This window comes from Amblyomma americanum, chromosome 3 (assembly GCF_052857255.1).
Source record: "Amblyomma americanum isolate KBUSLIRL-KWMA chromosome 3, ASM5285725v1, whole genome shotgun sequence".
Lineage (NCBI taxonomy): Eukaryota > Metazoa > Arthropoda > Arachnida > Ixodida > Ixodidae > Amblyomma > Amblyomma americanum.
Window position 1 is genome coordinate 187,508,935 of NC_135499.1, and position 22,119 is coordinate 187,531,053.

The 22,119-nt window shown below is 46.2% G+C and overlaps 1 protein-coding gene across 2 annotated transcripts in view; it reads left to right on the forward strand.

Annotated features, from left to right (window-relative positions):
- Positions 1-22,119, forward strand: part of LOC144125647 (oxysterol-binding protein-related protein 9-like) — a 50,625-nt gene that overhangs the window by 14,301 nt on the left and 14,205 nt on the right. For both annotated transcript variants that reach the window (XM_077659222.1, XM_077659223.1), the window contains 6 exons: positions 1,544-1,655; positions 2,461-2,567; positions 4,578-4,607; positions 5,028-5,190; positions 11,669-11,831; positions 16,878-16,962. In XM_077659222.1, coding sequence (XP_077515348.1) covers positions 1,544-1,655; positions 2,461-2,567; positions 4,578-4,607; positions 5,028-5,190; positions 11,669-11,831; positions 16,878-16,962 — 660 coding nt within the window. The remainder of the gene's footprint in view (positions 1-1,543; positions 1,656-2,460; positions 2,568-4,577; positions 4,608-5,027; positions 5,191-11,668; positions 11,832-16,877; positions 16,963-22,119) is intronic.

Sequence of the window (22,119 nt, forward strand, 5' to 3'; positions counted from 1 at the left end):
AGTGAGATGCGGTCACGTGGCCGTAAATCAGTCGCGTCAATCGTAAACAAGTCTGCGTGAAGGCATTTCTCATGCTTGCGAGTTTTGTTCGTCTTTAATGATATGAAATTTCGGATGATATGAATTTTTTCGCAGCCCCATGTTATTCACATCATCAAGATTCCACAGTAGCATCATGGCCACGCAACTATTTGTTTGCATCATCAGCTGCCCTTTTCTATGTAATGCATTTAGATGTGATTAAAGCTAAGTTTAGTGGAAATATTTAGGAAGTTTGTGGAGATAAAGTGGGCCATAGCTGGCATAGGAAAGGGTAATTGTGTTCTGTGGGATGTGGAGTGGATGTAGTTAGGCTAACCATAATGATGGAAGCTGACCTGACAAGTGCGCTAACTTTGATTTGCATGCACCATGCCATGTGTAATTTTGTGTAATTAGCCAATAAGCGATTCCATTAAATGGTCCCTGAAAAGGGTGTTTGAGGTTGCCTATAATGCGCCTGCATTATGTAGAGTACAGGCCACCGAGTGTTCATGCCATGTACAGAACCTCAAAAGCGAACAGATCATTTACAATATAGTATTTTTTAAAGTTCGCATTTCCACGCCTCACGGCAACCTGCAGTGCCGAGCTTTCGCCGGAATCTGCGCACTACACATCATGCAGCGCTCGTTGTGTTAGCAGCAGAGGGCTGTCATTGGTTCGCCATGACGTCTCTCTGCCATGACGCAGCTGCCATGGCCGTGGCCGGAAGCTCCTCCTCCTCCTCCCACGCTCGTCGGCAGCCGGCAGAGTGACCGAGTGGGTTGGGCCGACAGAGGAGCGCTGTCATTTCAGCGTGCAAAAAGTGACGAGAGGAGAGAGAAAGGCGCCAGATGCGTAAATTCAAATTTTGTGACTACAGATAACTCAGCTTCCACAAAACTCACTAAAATTATCGCTGGAGGAGATTTGTGAACCGCCATCCTTTAAAATCCTAGGCATACCGCAACTTTATTCGGAGCCCCTTTTGGAGCCCTTTTAAGTAATGTCACATCGTCACATAGCGTCCATGTGAATTTTTGTTGTGCATGACGGGGGCTAGCCTTTGGCAACCGCTATGGAGGAGCCTCAACTGAAACGTACTGCACTGTGATAAGGGAGTAATTACTGACTGGGCAATGTGTTGCAAAGTGTTGCCAGAATTTTTTTTATCTTATCTCGTGTGTCTCAACGAGAAGGTTATGAAGAAAAGAAAGGTGTTGTGGTGGTGTATGCGTTAAGTGAGGTACAGCATGTGGAACACTCCTGACACTTGGCTGACCATTCATTGCTATGACATATGTGTGTGTGAGCTGTGCATTTCAGGGATGCATTTGGCACCACACCACTCTCTTCCTTCTTGCAAGGAAGCTGGCAGTGGTGTTTTATTTTTAGTGGTCCATTTTATTTTCAACAAACGGCATTGGTTCAGCAATGGTTTAGGGCACCTTTAACTTTGTATTGGTTGCGAGTCAGGTTTATGCATCATGGTCAGATGATTCTCTTCTTGCCACAAATCCAGTGCCACCGGTGTCCTACTCGAGTGACGACGAAGACGAGGAGTTCTTCTTTGACACTCAGGAGGAGACGGAACACGTGCCACCAATACCCTCGCACTTCATGCCCCAGCCACTGTGAGTGTGCTGCAAAGTAGGAGTCGGGATGTTTCTGCGATCATGTCCCACAAATGTACCTGCCACTGAACTCTGGCAAGGTGGCCCGAACAAATTCCCAGAAAAGTAATTCCTGATAATCTGTGTAACAAGCGATGCGAAAACTGCGTGGGAATAATTGGCCTGCTTACTCACGGGAGAAATAAGCGTGCGCATGAATTGCCCTCTCTTTTATGGAAGTATTGTGCAAAAAAAAAAACAATGTTTTGATAAAGCAGAACAAAGAAGGGTCCAGGGGATATCATGGGCAGTGTTACATGGGGCACTGTTTTAAGTGCTTTGTGACCAGCTCAGTGATAAGAGCAGTGAGCATACCTTGCTCTCTCCAGATGTGAATATTTGTGGGGGACAGGAAGGGTGTCAACCCAGTTACTGACAGAATGAGCCACTGCGTGACTGTTATCCCGCTTATGTAATTTATTTTCTGTTCACTTTCCAGTTATCACACCTAAACTGTACAGAGCAGGAAACTTCGTGCATGGTCCATCTGTATATGAACCGTAGATGACTTGTCACTGGCTTTCACGGAGGTATATGAGTGATATTTGGGTGCATTTCTGACAGTTTTATGAACCAAACGAATATAGACCAGCCTTTATTGCCGATATCCACTGATCATTGTTTTAGCATTCTGCTGAATCCGAAAAACCTACAGAGCACCATCTCATGTGCATTGTCTTTTAAATCCATGAATTCTTTTCTGTAGCAGTGGAGGAGTGGATTTGAGGATGTCAGTGCTTCTTTTTTTGTTTATTTATTCATGCAGTGCTGAAGCTCGTACCACTGAGGCCACAGCTGACAAGTCCGCCACTGACGTTATGAACTCGGCCTCTAGTTCACAAGCGGCCGCACCTCTTTACTCTGTGTATGATGGTGAGAAGCTTCCTGTCAATCTCGTAAAATATCTGTGCAGTAATTTTTCACATTTCTTACAGTGTTGAGCAGGTAGAGCAGAGTGTGTTTGCACAGCAATGGTGAACAGGGTGGCCCTTTAGTCCTGCCCAGAACCATATATTCCCTGATGTGGTCCTCCCTGTGCTATACACAGGTGGAGCCATTATCCTTAAGGCTTGACAAATGAAATGGTTAAAAAAAGGAAGTCTTGAAATAGTAAAAAATTGCGAAAATTTCAATTTTTCAAAAATAGCATATTCGGTTTCAATGTGGGGAGATAAATACGTTCTCCCCACTTAATCGCGGCTGACACGGTTCAAAGCCGCCCGGACCCCCACCCGTGATCGCGTACGCTACCGAGCGCACGCCAACCACGGCGGGCCTTGCTCTGAGGGAACAAAGGAACGACACATTGGCTGACACAAACAGGCATTTATTGCTACAGCAACAATAACGCCAGCTAGCAGCATGGTACGCTAATGAATCAAGGTCGTCTGGCTCACCAGCAAGGTTCCGAGCGAATGTTCGCCTGCGCTAGGGCAAGGGATACTCCGCGGCCTGGACGGGACGAGAATACGGGAGCGGGTCTCCCCGTCGCTTCCTCGCCCCGCCGACGAAGAGCGGAGACGCGAGCGACACGTCCGCTCGCCCCGACGATCCCAGCCGAAGAGCCTCATGCCCTCCTCTCCCGCGCGCGGGCTTCAAGCAGTCTCACGCGCAGCGACGATGGCGCCCTCCCTTGCCAGTTAATGTAACTGATAAGGGAATGCGTTCCTCCTCGAGTTGAGGTTGCTACTGCACGGTGCCTCGCGGGAAAGCAAACACGGGGCTGCAGGGCAGGTCCCCACTCTACAAAGTTTCAAGGTCTAATTCGACCCCCAACTACCAAAAAATCAATATATTTGTGTCCTCCAAAACCCCAAAAGGGTGATTTTTGAGCAAAATGCAGCAGAACTTTGTGCCCGTTGCTTGCTGCAACTGTGTCCCTGATAGCCATCATCTTGGTCTTGTTCAAAAGCTGGCTCTCTCCCCTGGTATTACTCACTGGTCTGAAATCTATTCTACCGTTCTCTGAGGCCTCCACTGCGACCTCTGAATGGCTGGCATGCACACTTCAAATGTGATCATCAGCTTTGTGTTTTTGTTTTTTTCCGTTGTGACTAGCCTTATGGAAGTTTTTTTTTAAAGTTTTCTGGTGCAATTTCAATTAATCTTATACTGTTGAATTCAGAAATACCTAAACTGTGGAGCTATGCTATTTTTTATGGCCAAGTTGAACACATCAAATTTTGTGAGCAATTATATTTCATAATTATGGTGATTTGACATAATTGAACATTTCTATATGATGGTGTGCCTCAGTAACAATATAAATAGATCTGCATGGCAGGACTTTGGCTACAACAGGGGATCTCAAACTTATTGCCTCAAGGAACCCCAACAGCCTTCAACATGTGCCAGGGATCCTCCTCCCCCCCCCCGTCAGTGCACTCAGAAAACAGACGCTCCGCATTCACGCACTCAACTGGCCGGACTGTGCACTGCTGAATCACTTAATGCCCTGTCAAGCTTTCATTGGCTGTCTGCCACTCCCGGCTCCAGCATAGTGCGGCAAAGCCAGCATAGCCAGCAAAACCCATGAGAACTTCTGGGCTACAGTTTCATTTCTATCGGAACCAAAGAACCTTGAGGGAAAGTTTTTTAACGCCCCATAAGAATTTATGCAATTAGGCTTCAGTTATTTTGTCATAATATGGGAACTAATTGAGATATGCTAACACTAATTGTATTTTTGAAAACAGGAGGACAAAATACCTATGCACACCTGATTTTATTGCGACATCTATAATAAAAATTTTCTTCTTAAGACCTGTGTCTCCCTTTAAATGCCCTTAAATATTAATTGGCCACAGTATTATTAATGCTGCATAATGTCTGTGATGTACAAAGGACACTTCTGATGGATGTTTTTGCTCTTGTCATTCACAGCTGCCTATGAAGATGATGCTGAAGATGAATGTAAGTAGTCCTGACAAGCATTTACTCATTTCTTAGTCTCTTCTATTGTCGACGTCCTGTGTTAGCGTGTCTTTGCAGCAGAAGAAAAGTTGCTGAGATACAGGATGCCCTTTACATGAGACATGAAACGGGGAAGTTGTCAGTCATGCTAACATTGATTGTGCCAAAGGATGGTTGGATAATCACAATGCAGAAATTATTTTGCTGCATTGACATACGACAGCACACAGTGATTATCATATCATCACCTTTCTGCGTACCATCCTTTCAAGTGTCGAGAGAGCTCTGGCTCATGCAACTGCTGTTTCTAAAGCCTAGCCCTCGAGCAGCAGTAGTGTAGACTTGGAAGCTGTCGCAAGCTTCCCGTGTAGGAAATGGAGTTGTGCTCTTCTCTGCATGTGCTACCATTTGACCTTGCAGTGGGCTCCCTGGAGGGACAGAAGAGCGTTTTCTCGCACCTCCTCTCCCAAGTGCGCATTGGCATGGACCTCACAAAAGTGACTCTGCCCACCTTTATACTGGAGCGACGGTCCCTCTTGGAGATGTACGCAGATTTCTTTGCTCATCCAGACATCTTCGTCAGGTGAGATTGCCTGAAGGCTCCTCTATTGTTTTTCATAGAGACCACTGTCCAGAGGCATTTTGGTCTTCTGCACTGTTGCAAGGAATTACACCCTATTTCTGTGCCTTGGGTAGAAAACTTTTTTTTTTGTGAATAGGAGTTGACTGCCAGTTCATTTTGTTGCAGTACCAAGCTAACTTCCTGTTTCAGTGTATTAGGCTGCGGTATCCAAGTTGGTTGCAGCATCTTGGTTTTTTGCCAATGTTGTGGGGCTCTTTAAACATTGAGTAAAGTTTTGTTTTCAGTGGAATGAAACACGTCTTTTTGGTTCAAGCAACCTGTCATGCTCAAGTTGTGGAAAACTGAAACATTGGCCTAAATGGCATCTGTGAAGCTGTGATGCATTAACCATTTACTTGCCACTGTTTCAAAATTATAACACATGAAACAGTTATTTCCTTTCAAAGTGCACCCTTATTTGAACATTTTTTTTTCATATACTGTGTAATGGTTGTGGTGAACATTGCAACCATCAACTTATCTAAAATCAGAATTATTACAGCCAAACAGACGTATTTTGGGTCCTGTCACAGCAAAGTGTTTGTGGAGCCCTTTTGCATGAAAAAAACATTGAAATTGACAAAACAGAGCAAACGTAATGACAAATGGTGATTTCAGGAAAGAAAAACAATAAACTAAAGCCGCTGTGAGTTTTATGCATACATGGCAAAATTACTTTTGAAAAGAAATTAAATTACATTACTAATTACTTTCCTAGAAACCTTTAAAAAGGTTATGAGATTACATTGCAGTTAGTTTCCAAAATTAAATTGCCCTTTTTGTTTCTACGCGAAAAAGTTGCGCATTGGCCATAGCTCCTACAAATTTTCAGATTGCTTTGTTTGCACCGCCACTGAGCTTCAAAGTCAGAAATTTAGCCGCTGTTTGAAGAAAGGTAACCATTGTACATTGAACACCCGCTTTGTTGTCGTAGATGAGGTCAACTTCTCGCGTCACTCTTGAGTCAGAAATTCATCGTTCAATGCATAATATGGTCCCACCCTCTTGGATTTTGAAGAACTTGTTATCCGCGTAAAGAGCAGGAGTGCATTGACTGTTTGTTCATTGTTCCGGCAGTGCGCCTGGGCACAGACAAGCTGCCAATTCTGCTGTTCAGTTGACTCATTATGGAGGCACATTGGCGGCAATAAACTGCATGTTGTGGTGACGCTGTTGCTTATGTTGCCCTTTAGTTAAAAATAGGGCTTCAAATCCAGCCACAGAAGCTAGTTTTCCCGAAAACTCAAAACCAAGATTGCTAGGTGAGAGTTTAAACTTCTTGTCAGTGCGGCGACGTGACAGTATACCGTAAAAACGCGTGTAAGAGCTGTACTTTTTTTTCCAGATTCAAGGGCCAATTTTCGGGGTGCGGCCCATATGCAAGATTTGCAAAAAAGTAAAGACACTCCAATCAGGGAATGAGCAGCGTTTGCGTTCAGTTGTCACTCGGGGAGTCCTTAGACTCCGAGCTGGTGCTCTGTCCTGTGCATGCTCATCCCACAAGGAGTCGCGCAGCATGTTCGCTGTCAACGCGTAGCCATTGTTCCGCACTTCCAGCACATAGCAGAGCAGTTTTTTTCCAGTTCGGGGGAATCTTGCACGGCTTGCCCAGGAAAGCGCACTTTTTGCAGCTTGTGTTCCACAATGCATCCTTTTGGCTACACCATCGTCGAACGAACTTCTCGTTCACGTCGAATTTACTGCCCGCTGCACGCTTCTCGTGTTCGAGAGCAAACTCCCAGTAAGATGCTTGCCCACTGAGCTAAAAATTTCAACGCTCAGCGGCAGCACACGAAAGCCGCAACTACGGTGAGCTACCATGCTACCGCAACTCCCATGCCTTTGACAGCCACAAAAAGCTGAAGCTGGTGATGCTGATGCCGATATGGATAGCGGGATCTCGCGGTGGAGGAAAAAGTTGACGATGATGATGATGACCCGTGGCCACAAGCGCCATCCGTGGGCGGCACCTGGAAGCTCCTGTGCGCATGCATGGCTTCAGCGATGAAGCGTGCCGTTGCTCTCTGGCGGAGCTGACAATTCTCGCCTGGGTCGTGGAAAGTTTGGGTGCGGCCCTTACATGGATCCTTTTTTTTTGAATATTTTTTTAGGGAAAACAGGGTGCAGCCCATACACGGGTGCGGCCCTTACATGCGTTTATATGGCACATGAAGCAGTCTAGTGGGAAGTACTTGTTCAAGCACCCCCAGTGCATCTGTGCATAGGTGCAATACGACATGCTATGGTCATGGAGCTCTCCGGTGGCCTTGCGGCGTGTCTGTTTGGGCGACTTTATGCAGTGTTGGAAGATGCGCAGCAGTCCTATAGACTCTCCACCTAGGCGGTGCCAATGCCCGCGTGCACATCACCTCTTGTCAGCTTGCGCCGCTTTGCTGGAGCTCTGGCTGTTGCTGGCCACTCGTTTCTCTTGCCTTCAAGACGCTGAACCTCGCAAATGCGAGGCTAAAGCTTGGCCAGTACGAGAAGGAGCACGGACTCATTACTCAGTAAAAGTAATTTCACGAGTGATTAATTACCGTATTTATACGATTGTAAGTCAATTTGAATGTACGTCGACCCCCACTTCACATTTCTAAAAAAAAAAAAAAATCTTGGAGGTCGTTTACGCTTGGCCTTTAGTAATAGAACGCAACAGCACTGACCTGCGGCCTCCGCTTATCGCCAGCCGCGATCGGCTGCTGAGCACGGGAGCGCCCGCGGGCACATTCCAAAACGAAAATGTATTAGTCATTGGACTACTCATCCACACTTGTGCCATCGTCCTCACTAGCGCTGCTGTCGGGATCGCTGTTGCGGTCCCACAACTTGTCATTCTAACATCGTCGTGCAGTGAAATCCCACACTTCGCAAACAGCCACATCACGACATCACGTGGAACAACTGAAAATTTGGCCCCGCTGCAGCTGCCACGCCTGATCACCCGTTGCGAACGTCGAATTTGCGGCCCGGCGCGCAGTTGTTCGTTTCTTCGGCGTAAAGAATGACAGCCATCTCAAATGTAGCCATGAATGAGCGCCGGTCGCTTACCGGACCCGAAGCACAAATAACGAATGACGAAGCTCTACATTAAAAACTTGTGAAACGCGGCTGGCAGAAGTCAAATGCGTCAGAGCCAAAGAAACTATGCGTGAGCGGCGCCGGCTTTTCCGTCGGCTACTGACACTCCTCGGCGCTGCTGCGTTTTTGAGTGGGGGTGCCGCCGCCATTGGAACAACGGCCCTTCCATCAACTCAAGGGAGCGGCGAGTGTGATGTTGAAAGTAAACAAAAAAAAACTTGGACGAAGCCTGTTAAGAGTAGAACGTGAAAGCTTTATCGGGCCACCGCCGGTTATTAGCAGACGCAATCCGCAGCCACGTGTGGGGAGTGCGCTGGTGGGGTTTGCTGCTTATCAACAGCCACCATCGGCTGCCTCGCGCGGGTTGGGGAAGCCGGTTTTGCGCGTTGACTTAGCAGCTGCTCAAGGCCAGCACAAAGAGCGATGGGATGGAGCCACGCAACAAAAATTTAACCATGCTGTAGCGTGCACTGATATCTCATTTGTCTCGCCTTTATTTATGGTGGGATGCTTTGGCTTCGATTTTAAGTCAACCCCCCCCCCCCCCCCCCCCCCCCCACTTCGGATTTTAAATTTTTGAAAAATAGGTTGGCTTACAATCGTGTAAATACGGTACCTTTGCCGTGAAATTACTGCTCCGAATTCATTACATTGCTAAATTACCAGCTTAGAAAAGTAATGAATTACGTACAAATTATTAAGAAAAGTAATTTAATTACTGTAATTTCATTACTGCCATGTCTGATTTTATGCAAATGTTCTGTTTTAGGAACATTGGTGTTTGACTGTAGCAGAATTCAAAGACTGGCAATACTCTTTCTTAGGGTCTTCTACATTACACCAGTTGGTGTAAATGCTTTCCCATTCTGCCTAACAAATATGTGACCAACAGGATTGTGGCACTTTTTGGGCAGCGCATTTGTGGGCAGTGTCTCAAGTGCATGCTAGGTATGTTGGAGCATGTCCTTGGGCTCTCACCTCCCGACTACATGCGTCATCTGAAATGTGTTTTGAAGCATTTGGGACGTCTCACATCCACGCATCCCACCTGATCATAGTAAAGGTTGCCCTAAGGGAGAGACAGGGAACACGCAGCAGCATTTGATTGTGCCCCCCCCCCCCCCCCCCCCCCTTGTCCTCTCCCCCAGCCCGCACCCCACCTGAAGATGATGAAGGCAGCACGAGCTATATCAAGAGGGTGGTCCTGTGATCACACAGCGGAGCCACTGTGGGTCATTTTTAGAGTCTCCCGCATTAGGCCGATTAGCGTAAATGCTGTCCCATTGTGTCTATAAAATGTGTGGGCACAGATTTGGGGATGTTTTCAGGCAGTGCGTTCGCGGGCAGCATCTCAAGCGTACTCTGTGTATGGTGGACCCGCCATATGTCTGGGCTGTCACCTCCCAGCTATGTGTGGCGTCTGAGGGGTGTTTTGAAGTGTTGGGGGACATCTCACGATCTCTTCTCTCACCCCGCATCCCTCATAGCCTGAGTCGCTTTGGGACGTTAAACCCTCATAAACCTAAACCTTCTCTCACCCGATGAAGGCAAAGATGGCACTAAGCGAGGGTCAGGGTGCATACATGGTGTTGTCTCACACCCTCTCTACTCCCCCAAGCATGCACCCCACCTGAAGACGATGAAGACAACGAGAGCACGTGCAGAGGGTGGTCATATGATCATGGAAGGGAGCTACGCATGGGCCGCTGTGGGACTTGTGTATCTTAACTATGCTGTAGAAGCCATTGCTCACAAAAATCTCTTCCTGCCTACCATAGCTTCTAAGTGCTGTATGTGATACAGCCCGTACACAGACAGGAATAATTATTCAGGCATAGCAGTTTTCTCTGATTTGCTGTCTATAATTAGACATTGCTGCCTGTAATGTCTTCAGATGTCAAACAAGCAATTTGCACTGCAGAGACCGTAAAAGCTATTTCAGACAACATTAGTATTTTGTATGTCTGAAATGCCAACATTCCAAAAATGAAGCATAGTAAAGACATGTCCTTAGTCATTTTAAATGTGGCTACATTTTATTGTCGCGGTTAATTTAGAAAGCATGCATGAATTGCCAGTAGGAATTTTCATTTTTGTAACATTGCTTCATAGTGCAGCGTTTAAAAGGATAAAGCACACAGGTCAGAGTGCAGGCCCTGGATAATACTCCACCCGCCTACCTAGCCCCAATACAGCGCATGCAAAATCGTGCAGTGTGTATCATAGCAGTGAATCACCTAAGAGCATCAGTATCCCCATTTACCTATTATAATCTTGCCGTACTGTCCGCACGCCAAACGCTTCCCTCAGGCTATCATTGCTCGTGTATCGCCCTCAGAGAAATGATGCCCCAGTCACATGTATACCAAGAGCTTGCCTAACTCCAACATAAAGAGATTTTTCTGAGAATAAAAATCTACTTTTGTGTGAACTTTACTGTGGCAAGCATATTATTCTCAGGCATATCAGCTTGAAACTCTTTGCCACACATTGTGATAACTAGTCCTGCCCCAAGACCATTTCCATGTGCAGTGATGCAATCCTTGTTGGTGAGTTGAATGTAATAATGCGCCTAGTGTCTCTTTTCTATTTACTCCTGTGTATTTGTATTGTTTTATTAGTACTGCCCAATATTTTGAGATGCTGCTTCTCATTGTCTATTTTCGAATAATTCATTTTGTGGGTACTGACTTTTGTGCGTTTTGTAACCATTTCCAATTTATATGGTGTTTGCCATTCGTTGGTGTCCTTTAGTGGTCTGTTAATTCATGCTTGTTTCCCTTGATCATCACCTGCTATGCATTGGCTCATATCTTTTGTTCGTTATTTAAGAGATCCCTCTGACAATTTTTTACATTGGGACCTCCTCCTTATGTTGTATTACAACAGCATTCCCAGTTCTTGTGCATCATTTCTGAAATGAATCTCAAAATTCATGAGGCACCTGTACTTTTATGGACACAGTAGTGTTTATGATGAGTGAAATAAGTTCAGAGCAAAGCTTCCACCTTGTTGGTTGTGGCACACTCTCTAACTGAATGCAGCAATGAAGTCTGTCTCCTTTCTTCGGTCACTACTGTCACTGAGCAGCATTGCTGCCGTGAAGGTAGCGGGGAATTTCATGGGTAACATCAGCAAGACTAAGTAGGGAGATGCTATGGGGATCCGTTTTCACTGTTGCTTTTCATAGCTAAGTGTGGCAAAAAAAACTTTCCACACTTAGCCACTATGTGCAGCAACTGCGTTCATGCCTCTTGGTGCCTATAGTTAAGCCATCTGGCAGCATGTGCTGTCGCAGGCGTCAGTGAGAAGTTGCTCCTCGTGCATTTTACTCGCTGATGGGACGTCTGGCTGGCCACAGCATAGTGGACCGTGACGACCCAAAGGAGCGGATGGTGGAGGTGGTGCGGTGGTACCTGTCTGCCTTTCATGCTGGCCGCAAGAGCTCTGTGGCCAAGAAGCCATACAACCCAATCTTGGGGGAGATCTTCCGCTGCTACTGGAGGATTGGTGACAAGCCTGGGGTGCGTATCCTGCTCTGGCTGCCTCCATTTGCATAGTACTGCATACCATTTTTAATATACCATGTTTACTCACGTAAATTTGCGCACCCTGAATTTGCTGCCTTTTTTATTTAACTTTTACTCACATATTTTACGCTCCCTGCTGTGCCAGACCACCAGCATGCACGCGGGTGCACGCAAGGTAGCTTTGGGAAAACGGGCACGGCCACATCATCGTGTGCGGCTACAAAAGATGTGAGTGGCAAGGGGAAAACTATGTGCTATTTACCCGTTATACTCGCGCTGGCAGTCGCTTTCCCAGATGAACAGCTGCAATAACAAACTTCCGGTAACCAGCAGCCCGAAAAAACAATGCAATTTGCTGTTCAGTTTGCAACTAGTCAGCCGGGCCGCTTGCGAGGGTTCCGGTTTATCGCCTGTTATCTCAATTTGCCTCTGACTGCTGGCTTCGCGATTGTATCATTGCGCATTTATTGCTTTGAGCTGCGCATGCGGCGTCATGCCATCCCGCGGTGAACTACATAGCATGGGGCAGGGCGGGATGGAGTATGCATTCTATATTTTGAGTCATATTTTTTCTGGGCAGCGAGGGGTGCGAGTGGGGGGGGCCGACGTGCAGGTGGCAACACACGATATATATTGCTCGTTACGAACTTATAGTGTTTTAGGGGGGTGGAGGGATAAGGTGGGGATTGAAGCCCTAATTTAAAAAAAACTGCGCAAATTACGCAAGTAAATGTGGTATATCTTAAAAAGCATCTGTGAATAGATATGACTGACGTGTTGCATCATTGTTCTCAGCTGTTGTGATCTTAAAAAACTTAATTGGTGAAATGCGTGCTGAAAGGTTTGCACATTTGACAAGTTTCACTGTACATCGTGCCAAAGATGTAAGCCACACGGTTAACAGTACAGCTGAGCCTGGTTATTTAATTGTGGTACAGTTATAGGAGGACATGCTCAAGCATATATGTGCCCTGCCGCGGTGGTTCAGTGGTTATGGCGCTCGGCTGCTGACCCGAAAAACGCGGGTTCGATTCCGGCCGCGATAGTCGAATTTCAATGGAGGCAAAATTCTAGAGGCCCGTGTACTGTGCGATGTCAGTGCACGTCAAAGAACCCCAGGTGGTCCAAATTTACGGAGCCCTTCACTACGGCGTCCCTAATAGCCTGAGTCGCTTTGGGACGTTAAACTCCCATCAAGCAAACAATCAAGCATATATGTGACTTGTTGGTTCGCATGCATGATGTATTTATAGATGTGCTTTTTTTTTTTACCATGCCTATCATGCTCTTATGATAACTTTCACCCATGCAGGTTTGCACCATTCTAGCTACATCATTCTTGAATAGATCATTGCTAGGCTATAGCTGTGTGAACAAGACCAGGGCATGTAGCAAAGAGGCACAGGGAATGAATGGGAAGGAGCAAAGCATGCAAACAGCATGTTTGTTGAAGAGAGTTGTAGTTTTTTTAGAAGGTGGAAAACATTATTGGCTTATTGATCGTACCATTGGCCTTTCTGGTTTGGTGGAGGTAGTACACTGGCTGGAGTGCTTAAGCATTGCCAATAATCGGATGTAAGATGATCTGCAGCTGGCATTGCGAGATTAGTTACTGATATCTCATTTTTTTTCTATCCTGAGATGCCTTCTTTTGCACAGCCATGCAGGTTCCATGTGCTGTGGGTAGTGTTCAGACATGGCAGGCCACATGTTCCACATCATAGAAAACACTTTATGCAGTCCAGTTTTTGAAGGGGGGGGGGGATGCATGCAAAGCCTAAAACTTTAACCAGAACTGTGTTCTCTGATTGTCGTTTTTTATTCTCCAACTGTAATAAGCTGCTTTTACATAACATGTCACTAGCGTAGAAAGGGAAAAATTGGTGTATTGATCCACACTTGGCTTATTTGTGCCGCTAATGTTCTTGGGAAAGTGCCAGCACATTCATGAGCATTGTATGCCATATTTACTCACATAATGGACTCACTTTTTTCCAGAAGAGTTCCAGGAAAAAAAAGTTTCAACAGATTTTTTTTTGTAAGAGCCGAACTTTTTTATGCATTTACTCACCCGCCCGCTTGCCTACTAGTTATGAACAAAAGCGCGCAGTCTACAAATTGCATCACTCACGTTTGTGTAGCAGGTGTTTAGCATCGTTCACTTCAAAAGGTGTGTCACAGTACAATGCAACAATTTTGTTTTAGCCAACGGCACCGCCCAGTCGCGGCGAGATAAAGTGAACAGGCGGAACACTGGCAATGAAGGTCAGGTGCGCATTTTTTGTGTGAGGTTAAAAAAAAATACTCATGACAAAAGTGTGGGGAGGGTCCATTATGCAAGTTGGTTTATTGCGCGAGTAAATGCTGTAGTAAAAAGAAATCATGCTGCGGAAAGCTGGAACTGCTTGGAGATGTACCAGTTAGGATGTCTACCATCATTTAGAAGCGCTTTCTGCATTTTAAGGCATATGTACATTTTGGTCAGGGGACTGCAGCAGATTGTGCACAAAACCAATTTGCAAATGCTAAGACTAAGAATGACAACAAAGAGCTCTAATTAGCTGTTATAACAAAACTCATCAAAATCAAAACACGACCATGCAACACAGTTCTCGCTATAAACAAGGAAAGGTGGGTAAGACGTGAACAAAACCTTTAGGCTAGGCATATGTGGATGTTCAATAATATCGAATATTCGGTGAAATTAAAGTATTCAATTTGACCGGAATGTTCGGCATTCGAAATTTCAAAGTATTCATTTTGAGAGAATAATGTTTCTGCAACTCTTGCTTCATGGGTTTTGGTTCAGCATAGGTTCAGCATACCTCCTCTGAGATGGCACCACAGCACGTGCACAACCAAAACTCAACCCTGTGCCACGTGCCTGTGCATATGCCCAGAGCCAGTCTGCACATGATTGTGGCAACAGATGCGAGCAGACAGAAGTGTGGCACCCTGATTTGTACCTGCAAAGTGTCTGCGGCTGTGTTACCCACGCTGCACACATGCCGTAACCGGCACAGTGGCGTGCATCAATAGAGAGATTTAGTGCAGCTTCATCCGCTTCTGCGCTCCGCCAGTGTGCATGTGCTTGTTCGTCCCGACAGGTCAGGCATGCAAACAGGTGGCTGGCACCTTATGACATCCTCAGGGCAATCTGTGCATGCACAGTGGCTCCCCGCGGTAGCGAACCGTGCTGTGCTGAACATCTCTAGTTGGAGGACACGTGGCTCCCTTGACTTCAGCGAAATGAGTCTGAGCTGACTGCAGCTGCCACGGGCACTCTTCTCCACATGAAATTCGCTAAACAAGTGCAACGGCATGAGCCCGAAAGGGAGCTAGTATGAAACACGTGGAGATGAGTGCCCCTTTCGAACGTTGGGTTCCACTGGGTGCTGCAGAGCGCGGCACATATCCTAGCACCTGTTATGGAGCCACTGCTTGAAAGCAACATCTGCACAGCAGTGCAGTTGCAATTAAGAGCAGTCGTTGGAGGTCCCATATGTAGGTCTCGTGCCCCACAGATGCATTGGCACTGCGTGTAGGTGGGTCCCCGTGTTTCCAATGGCCATTTTTGCAGAAGTCGACACAGCTTAAGTGAGTGTGACAAAGCTTTAATTCATTCACTCTTTTAGTGCGAAAGCACTACTTCATGGGGTGAAACCCAACCGAGAGTCTTGTGGTGTCCCTGACCTTGAGGGCGCAGAAATAAAATAAGTTGTCGCGACTGGTTTCAAGCTTGTAGTGGCGCAAACAGATCGGCTTCGCTGGCCACTGCAGAAGAGCACCATGGTTATGGCGCTCGGCTGCCGGTCCGAAAGACGCGGGTTCGATCCCGGCCGCGGAGGTCGAATTTCGATGGAGGCGAAATTCTAGAGGCCCGTGTGCTGTGCGATGTCAGTGCACGTAAAAGAACCCCAGGTGGTCGAAATTTCCGGAGCCCTTCACTACGGCGTCCCTCATAGCCTGAGTCGCTTTGGGACGTTAAATCCCCCATAAACCATAAACCATAAACTTGTGGGGTTTAATTGGGGAGATAAATAGTTTCTTCCCACTTAATCGCGGCTGACATAGTGCAAAACCGCCAGACCTCACCCCGTGATCGCCTACGCTACCGAGCGCTCGCCGACCACGGTGGGCCTTGCTCTGAGGGAACAAAGAAACGACACATCAAACAGGCGTTTATTGCTACAGCAACAATAACGCAAGCTAGCAACAAGATATGCTAGTGAATCGAGGTCGTCTGACTCACCAGCAAGGTTCCGAGCTAATGTTCGCCCATGCTAGGGCAAGGGATACTCCGAAGGCCGGACGGGACGAGATACGGGAGCCAGTCTTCCCGCCGCTTCCTCGCCCCGCTGGCGAAGAGCGGAGCCGCGTGCGACTCGTCCGCTCACGCCGACGATCCCAGCCGAAGAGCCTCCTCCCCTCTTCCGCGCGCGAGCTGCAAGCAGGGGTATGAGGAGTTTCAGGAGTCTATGAATGTAAAGTAGACAATGACCTTCTGCAGATATGGGAACTACCCCTTATGCTATCACATCATACCCTTAATGCAGAGCTTAAGTGTCCCCTCCAATTTTTTTTTTTCACACAATGGCCTTGTGTATTCGAAAAGCACACGATTTTGAAAATGCATATGTGCCGTTCAAGAGAAGTATCAAAATATTCGCTTCAAACCAAGAAACTACTATTCGCACATGCCTAATGTAGTTTCCAAAACTGACTCAACTGTAGCTTATGCAGCATTGACTTCATGCTGCACAATCTCAGTCGCCTTCTACCTGCGTCTGTTGATTCTGCATGCGGGAGTGCAATTCATTGCGCTTCTGCAGGTGTTAGTGAGCACTGCACATACATTGCACTGCTGCATGAGAAACTACCCACAGCACTTCCCTTAGTTATTGAACCTGCACCGTTTGTGACTCTGTGTAGGCATGCCATGTATGAGGAAGCTGTTGCCCCAGCAGGATGTGTGACCCTGCCGAACTGTCCTTGCCTACATTTGGTTTCAATTTCTTGGCCTCCTGTTTCACCTTTCAGGCACCCATCAAAGATGGTCCTGTGCCATGGGCCACCACGAATGACCTAACCTTCATCGCAGAGCAAGTCTCTCACCACCCCCCCGGCAAGTGTTTCCACTGCCATGGTTTTATGCTCTTGCATTGGATTCTGGTTTACTGAGGCAGCAGCTGTTGTACAGTGTGGCTGCTTAATGGCCAGATGCGCAAATTACAAGTGTGCATTGGACATAAAGGCCGACAAATGTGCGGAGGGCACATGAGCCCCCTCCCCCCTGCACACTTCCCTCATGCAGCATGTCGCACAGTGTGATGCTGCAAGCTTGACGAGAGAGGGACAAAAACATTTAAATGGCCCATACCCAGGTCCTTGTTCTTAGAGCATAGGAACGAAAAGGTTATTTAACCCCAGGTGGACAAGCCAGATATGTTGCCAGAAAGTGAGTGACATTGCGGTGTTAACTCTGACAAGGTTATGCAATAATACAGCAGAAAAATTAAAGCAGTACAGTCGATATTGCCTGTAGCAAACATTCTTTTAGTACTAACACAGTATGACCATTGTGACGCACTATTAGGGCTACAGCACTGAATCTTGTATAGAACAAGCATCCACAGACAAAACTTGGTTAACGGTAAAGACACGGTACTCAGTGGATCTTTTTATGGCGGGTCATAGAAAAAAGAAAGATCTTCTTACGCCTGAACAGAACTACAGGGAGAGATGGGATATTGTACTACCTGGATCGTATTTGTCAGTCACGCTATGTATCGCCTGCGCCCACACACTGATAGCAGATTCTTTAAAAGCCAGATTAAACGCTACAAGCTGAAGAGCCTCGAGCGCCTACTTCGTCAAATCTGCAAATTTGCATGGCTTCCAGCCTGGAGTAGGCAGGTAGTTGCGCCTTGCAAACAGTAGCGCTGCATATGAGCTTCCCAAAGCGGCCCTTTCTTTTTCACTATGTCTGTGCTAATCTCACCAATAGCCATTGCGCTTTATTTGTCCCAATAATTGGCTCTAGCTAAGACTGGATCTTGTTGGCATTGGCAGTTAGCACTCAGAAAAGACAACACCCTGAGAAAACTTAAGTGCCGTTGACACACAAATGACATATATTTTGTAAACATGTGCGAATAGTGGTTTTTTTATTCGAAGCAAATTCGGATCTATTAGTAATATTCTGCAAATAATTTCGAAGCAACTTATTTTGAATAGTTCTAGCAAACAGAAAAGGTTGAATGGCACAACAGGAATTTTATAAATCATTCATTTTTCGAACACACAAGGCCATTACATGAAAAAAATATATATATATATTGAAGCTTTTTCAAGCAACCCGGAGAGGCTGTGTCGACTTTCTGCAAAAATGGCCATCGGAAAGTGACAGTCGACTTTCATGCGCCGCCAACATATCTGTCGGGTGTGAGACCTTTATTTGGGGCCTCCAACTGCTGTTCTTAACTGCGATTGTGTCGTTGCGCAGCTATTGCTTTTAAGCGCAACTCCATGAGCACCTGCTAGGCATATGCACTGCGCGCCCAGCGCCACCCCACGCCAGGCGTCTGAAAGGGACACTAGTCACAATGTGCCTTGTGCTAGCTTCCTCTTTCGCTCGCGCCATTTTGCATGATTCACAAATTTTGCATATGCAAGAGTGGCTGCGGCACCTGCAGACTGCTCAGACTCGTTCTGTGCAAATCAAGAGAAATGTGCACCGGCTCCGGCATACGTGCGGGCGCGCAAGCACGCAGCGCGTAGTCGGGGCTTTGGTTGCGCGCGTGCCGCATTACAATCCCAGAGTATGAAGCAAGAGTTCCAGAAATATTATTCGCTCTGGACAAATGCTTAGAGATTTCAATACCAAACATTCGGTTCAAATTGGATATCGAATATTTTACCGAATGTTCAAAATTGTTGAATATTTGCACAGCTCTAATATTTTATGTCTGGCTGATATATGCTCCATTACTAAACGTGGCCTTAATTGTGTGATGCATTTGGCCTAAACGCCTTGTGCTGTCCACAATGCTCGAGTTGTTTCCTAAGTAAAAAAGAAATGGGTAGCTTCACGAAAACATGCTAATCTGTGTTGAAACCCGGTGAGTACAATAAAAGTCAACCTTGCGGTTGTCATCTGTATATTAGGAATAGTCCACTTATGAGCATGCTGATATAATAAACGGCGCATTAGGGTCATGTTTGTTATAAGCAGGCTCAACTCTATACCATTTAGTATATTGCTAGTTTTTCTACCAGCACTGCAAAATGAACGCTATTAGGCGTACACGAGCAAGGCTCTTTAGCCTATATGAAGGTTTAAGCTAACGTGCAACATGCAAAAAATTTCACAAAATTAAAATCTTTACCATTTATGAAATTTACTTAGTCTAAACAAGGCCTAAGTTCACGTGCAGCATGATATAAAAGAGTTCTCACAAAGCAACAAAACAGTATGCACCCTGCCTTGTTTTCTTTATTATAATAATTATTATTATTATTTATTGTTTATCTGGAGGTTGTCAGAGTGGGTAAGGTAGAGTCCTTTGTATTCATGGTCTGCAAACATGTGTACCACTTCACGCATAAGTGAACAAGAGATGAGCTCTTGTTCTGCAGGTGTCAACGAAGTGGACATGTCTAATTGGGCATGGCCTAAACTAGCTGCATTTCTTTGCTCTAACAAACAGCAAATGCCGCCACCATCTTGGATTATGTTAGCTGTGTATAGCTGCTACTGCCTTTAACTCAAACACAGCCACCCGCTTACAATTTCGAATGCTTCAGTATAACTCAAGCATTTGTGGCACAAGTTTTCTAATGTGTGTTCGCTTTTTTTGCATCAAGGTTACTGATGCATTGGTGTGCGATTTCAGACAAGAAAACTTGACAGGAAAGATTATTCATCTGTCGTCATGCAGCCATTGCCACTGCATTTGAGTCTCCAGTCAATTGGCGCAGACCACACTGGGTGCACCCACATTTAGAATATGGGCTATGGTGTCATCTTATGACATGCATACACGTCTACACTGTATGTTTCTCTTAACAAGTTCGCAGTCTGCCTGCTTTGCTTAAGGCAGGAGAAGTGTTGGTTTGATGAGTAGTTGAACGGAGTTATTCTCGTGGAGCCTTTACTGCCAAACAGTGTCTGCAAATTACACTATTGCTGTGGATGTTACCACCAGAAATTGCTTCATCATCACAGTGAATTCGTTATCCATTGCAGAGGACAACTTGCTTGTTCATCCAGCTTGCACAGGTTTTGTTTCAGGTTGCTATGATCCCATCCGAATTGACATTGACTGAACAAGTTGTTCATATACTACATTGATCTGTCCAGCTTTCTGAATAAGTCTGGACTTGGTTGTACTCTGCCAAAGAATCTCTCGTAACCCTTGGCAACCTTCGCACAGAGTTCCAGTTAAGCTGTGCATTGAATTGAAGTGAAGAAAGTTTATTTCCAGACACACAGGAAATGGGCCTCAGGCGGAAAGCTACAAGGATAATTGAGAGATGCTCGAGGCCCGGTGAAGGCAGAGCAACAGAACATGTGCACATTCATGGTGAACATGCATACAGATAATGAAATTATGTAGTATGGAAAACAGCAAAAACAGTAGAATTACCGTATTTACTCGCGTATAACCCGCCCCTGCATATAACCCACGCACCTAACTTTGAACTCCACGAAAAAAAAAGAACGAGTATAACCCGCATGTTTACCTGAAAACAAAAAGGAGCGTTAGAAGGATACAACTGCACACTCAGTGATCATTTCGTTTCCAGAACATTTATTCAAACGACCACCACCACGTCACTGGTTATCCGATTCTCAATCGTCGCCACTGTCACTGCTGCCCATCCGAGGCTTCATCGTCACTCTCAAAGATGTAGTCGTCCTCGGAACCATCCAAGCTGTTACTGATTTTTTAAAGCTTTTACGCACCGAGTCGGTCGGTATCACTTTCCATGCATTCACGATCTACTGGCACAGCAATGGAATATTGGGCCTTCGCACGTGTCCCGTCAGTGTAAGCGTGTAAAGGCCGTCGGCCATCCACTGAGCATACAGCCGCTTCACGTGTGCCTTGAACGGCTTGTTCAGGCACAGATCGAGTGGCTGTAGCATGGACGTCATGCCGCCAGGTATTATAACAAGGTCGGTGCTGGTCTCGGCGAGGCGAGCCTTCACCGCACCAGTGCAATGGCCTGGGAAGGAATCCAGTACGAGCAGCAGCTCTGTTGTCGATTTCTTTGGTAGTGGCTATAATCTTTAGCTTCTCTTTTGCTGTGAAACACTGCCGCCGAGTCGCACTCATGACGCCAAAACAAAGCAGGCAAACAGTGCAAGCTGGCGTGTCGTACACGAAACAGCGTCTTGACACTAGGCTCAGCAATGCTGGCTGAAGAAAACCTGGCCAATGGCGCGAAGAAGAATAAACAGACTATAGTGCCTAGAATATACTGGCTAGTGAGCCGACCATGGCCTCTCTGGTGGCACCGAGAGCGATGAATGCCGCGTGGAGCACTGCAAGTCGGGAGGGTGCGGACCGCGCCACCTCGCTCTTGCGACAGCATATGTGCTGCATCTTTGCTTTAGGTAAGCCGTAAACGACCATAGCTGTCATCGAAGCAGGTTACAGTGTTTCTTTTGAGTCTCTGGCTAGAAGCTACATATTTAGAGCTTGTCGCATGCGCGAAAGCTTCGATGAAGTTCAGCACATCTTCGAGCTTCGAACATCCGGTGCTTGCGAAGGGAACAGGGAAGATGTGTTCTAGAGTCGGTACAACATAAGCTTTTTATCTAGAGTACTTTTTCGGCAACATTTTCTCTAATAAAGCAGGTGAAACACGTCAGTTAATTTTACTGGTTTTTATTTAGATGTTCTGCGTGCTTGGTTTTCAGCCAGAATTCTTTGGTACTTACAGAAAGCATAGGACTCTCCATCCGACCGCAAAGGTAATAAACACTTCTCAGCAAAACACATGCCTTTGTTGGAAGTGTCCTTTTCCGGGGGCGGCTTTATGCCACATCCACCACAAAGATTTGTCAAGGAAACCTCCTTGATCAAGGATTTGGCCTCTTTGCAAGCTCATTGTGATGATATGTTTTGACTTCTCTCTTCCCCTAAGATACGCCGCGGCTACCGCTGATTGCACATCAGGCAAAGTTGTTTTCTTCAGCTTGACAATAGGCGTAAGCTAATTAATCCACTGGCACAAATGGCACTTCCATCCATGTCACTGGAATAGAGAGGTT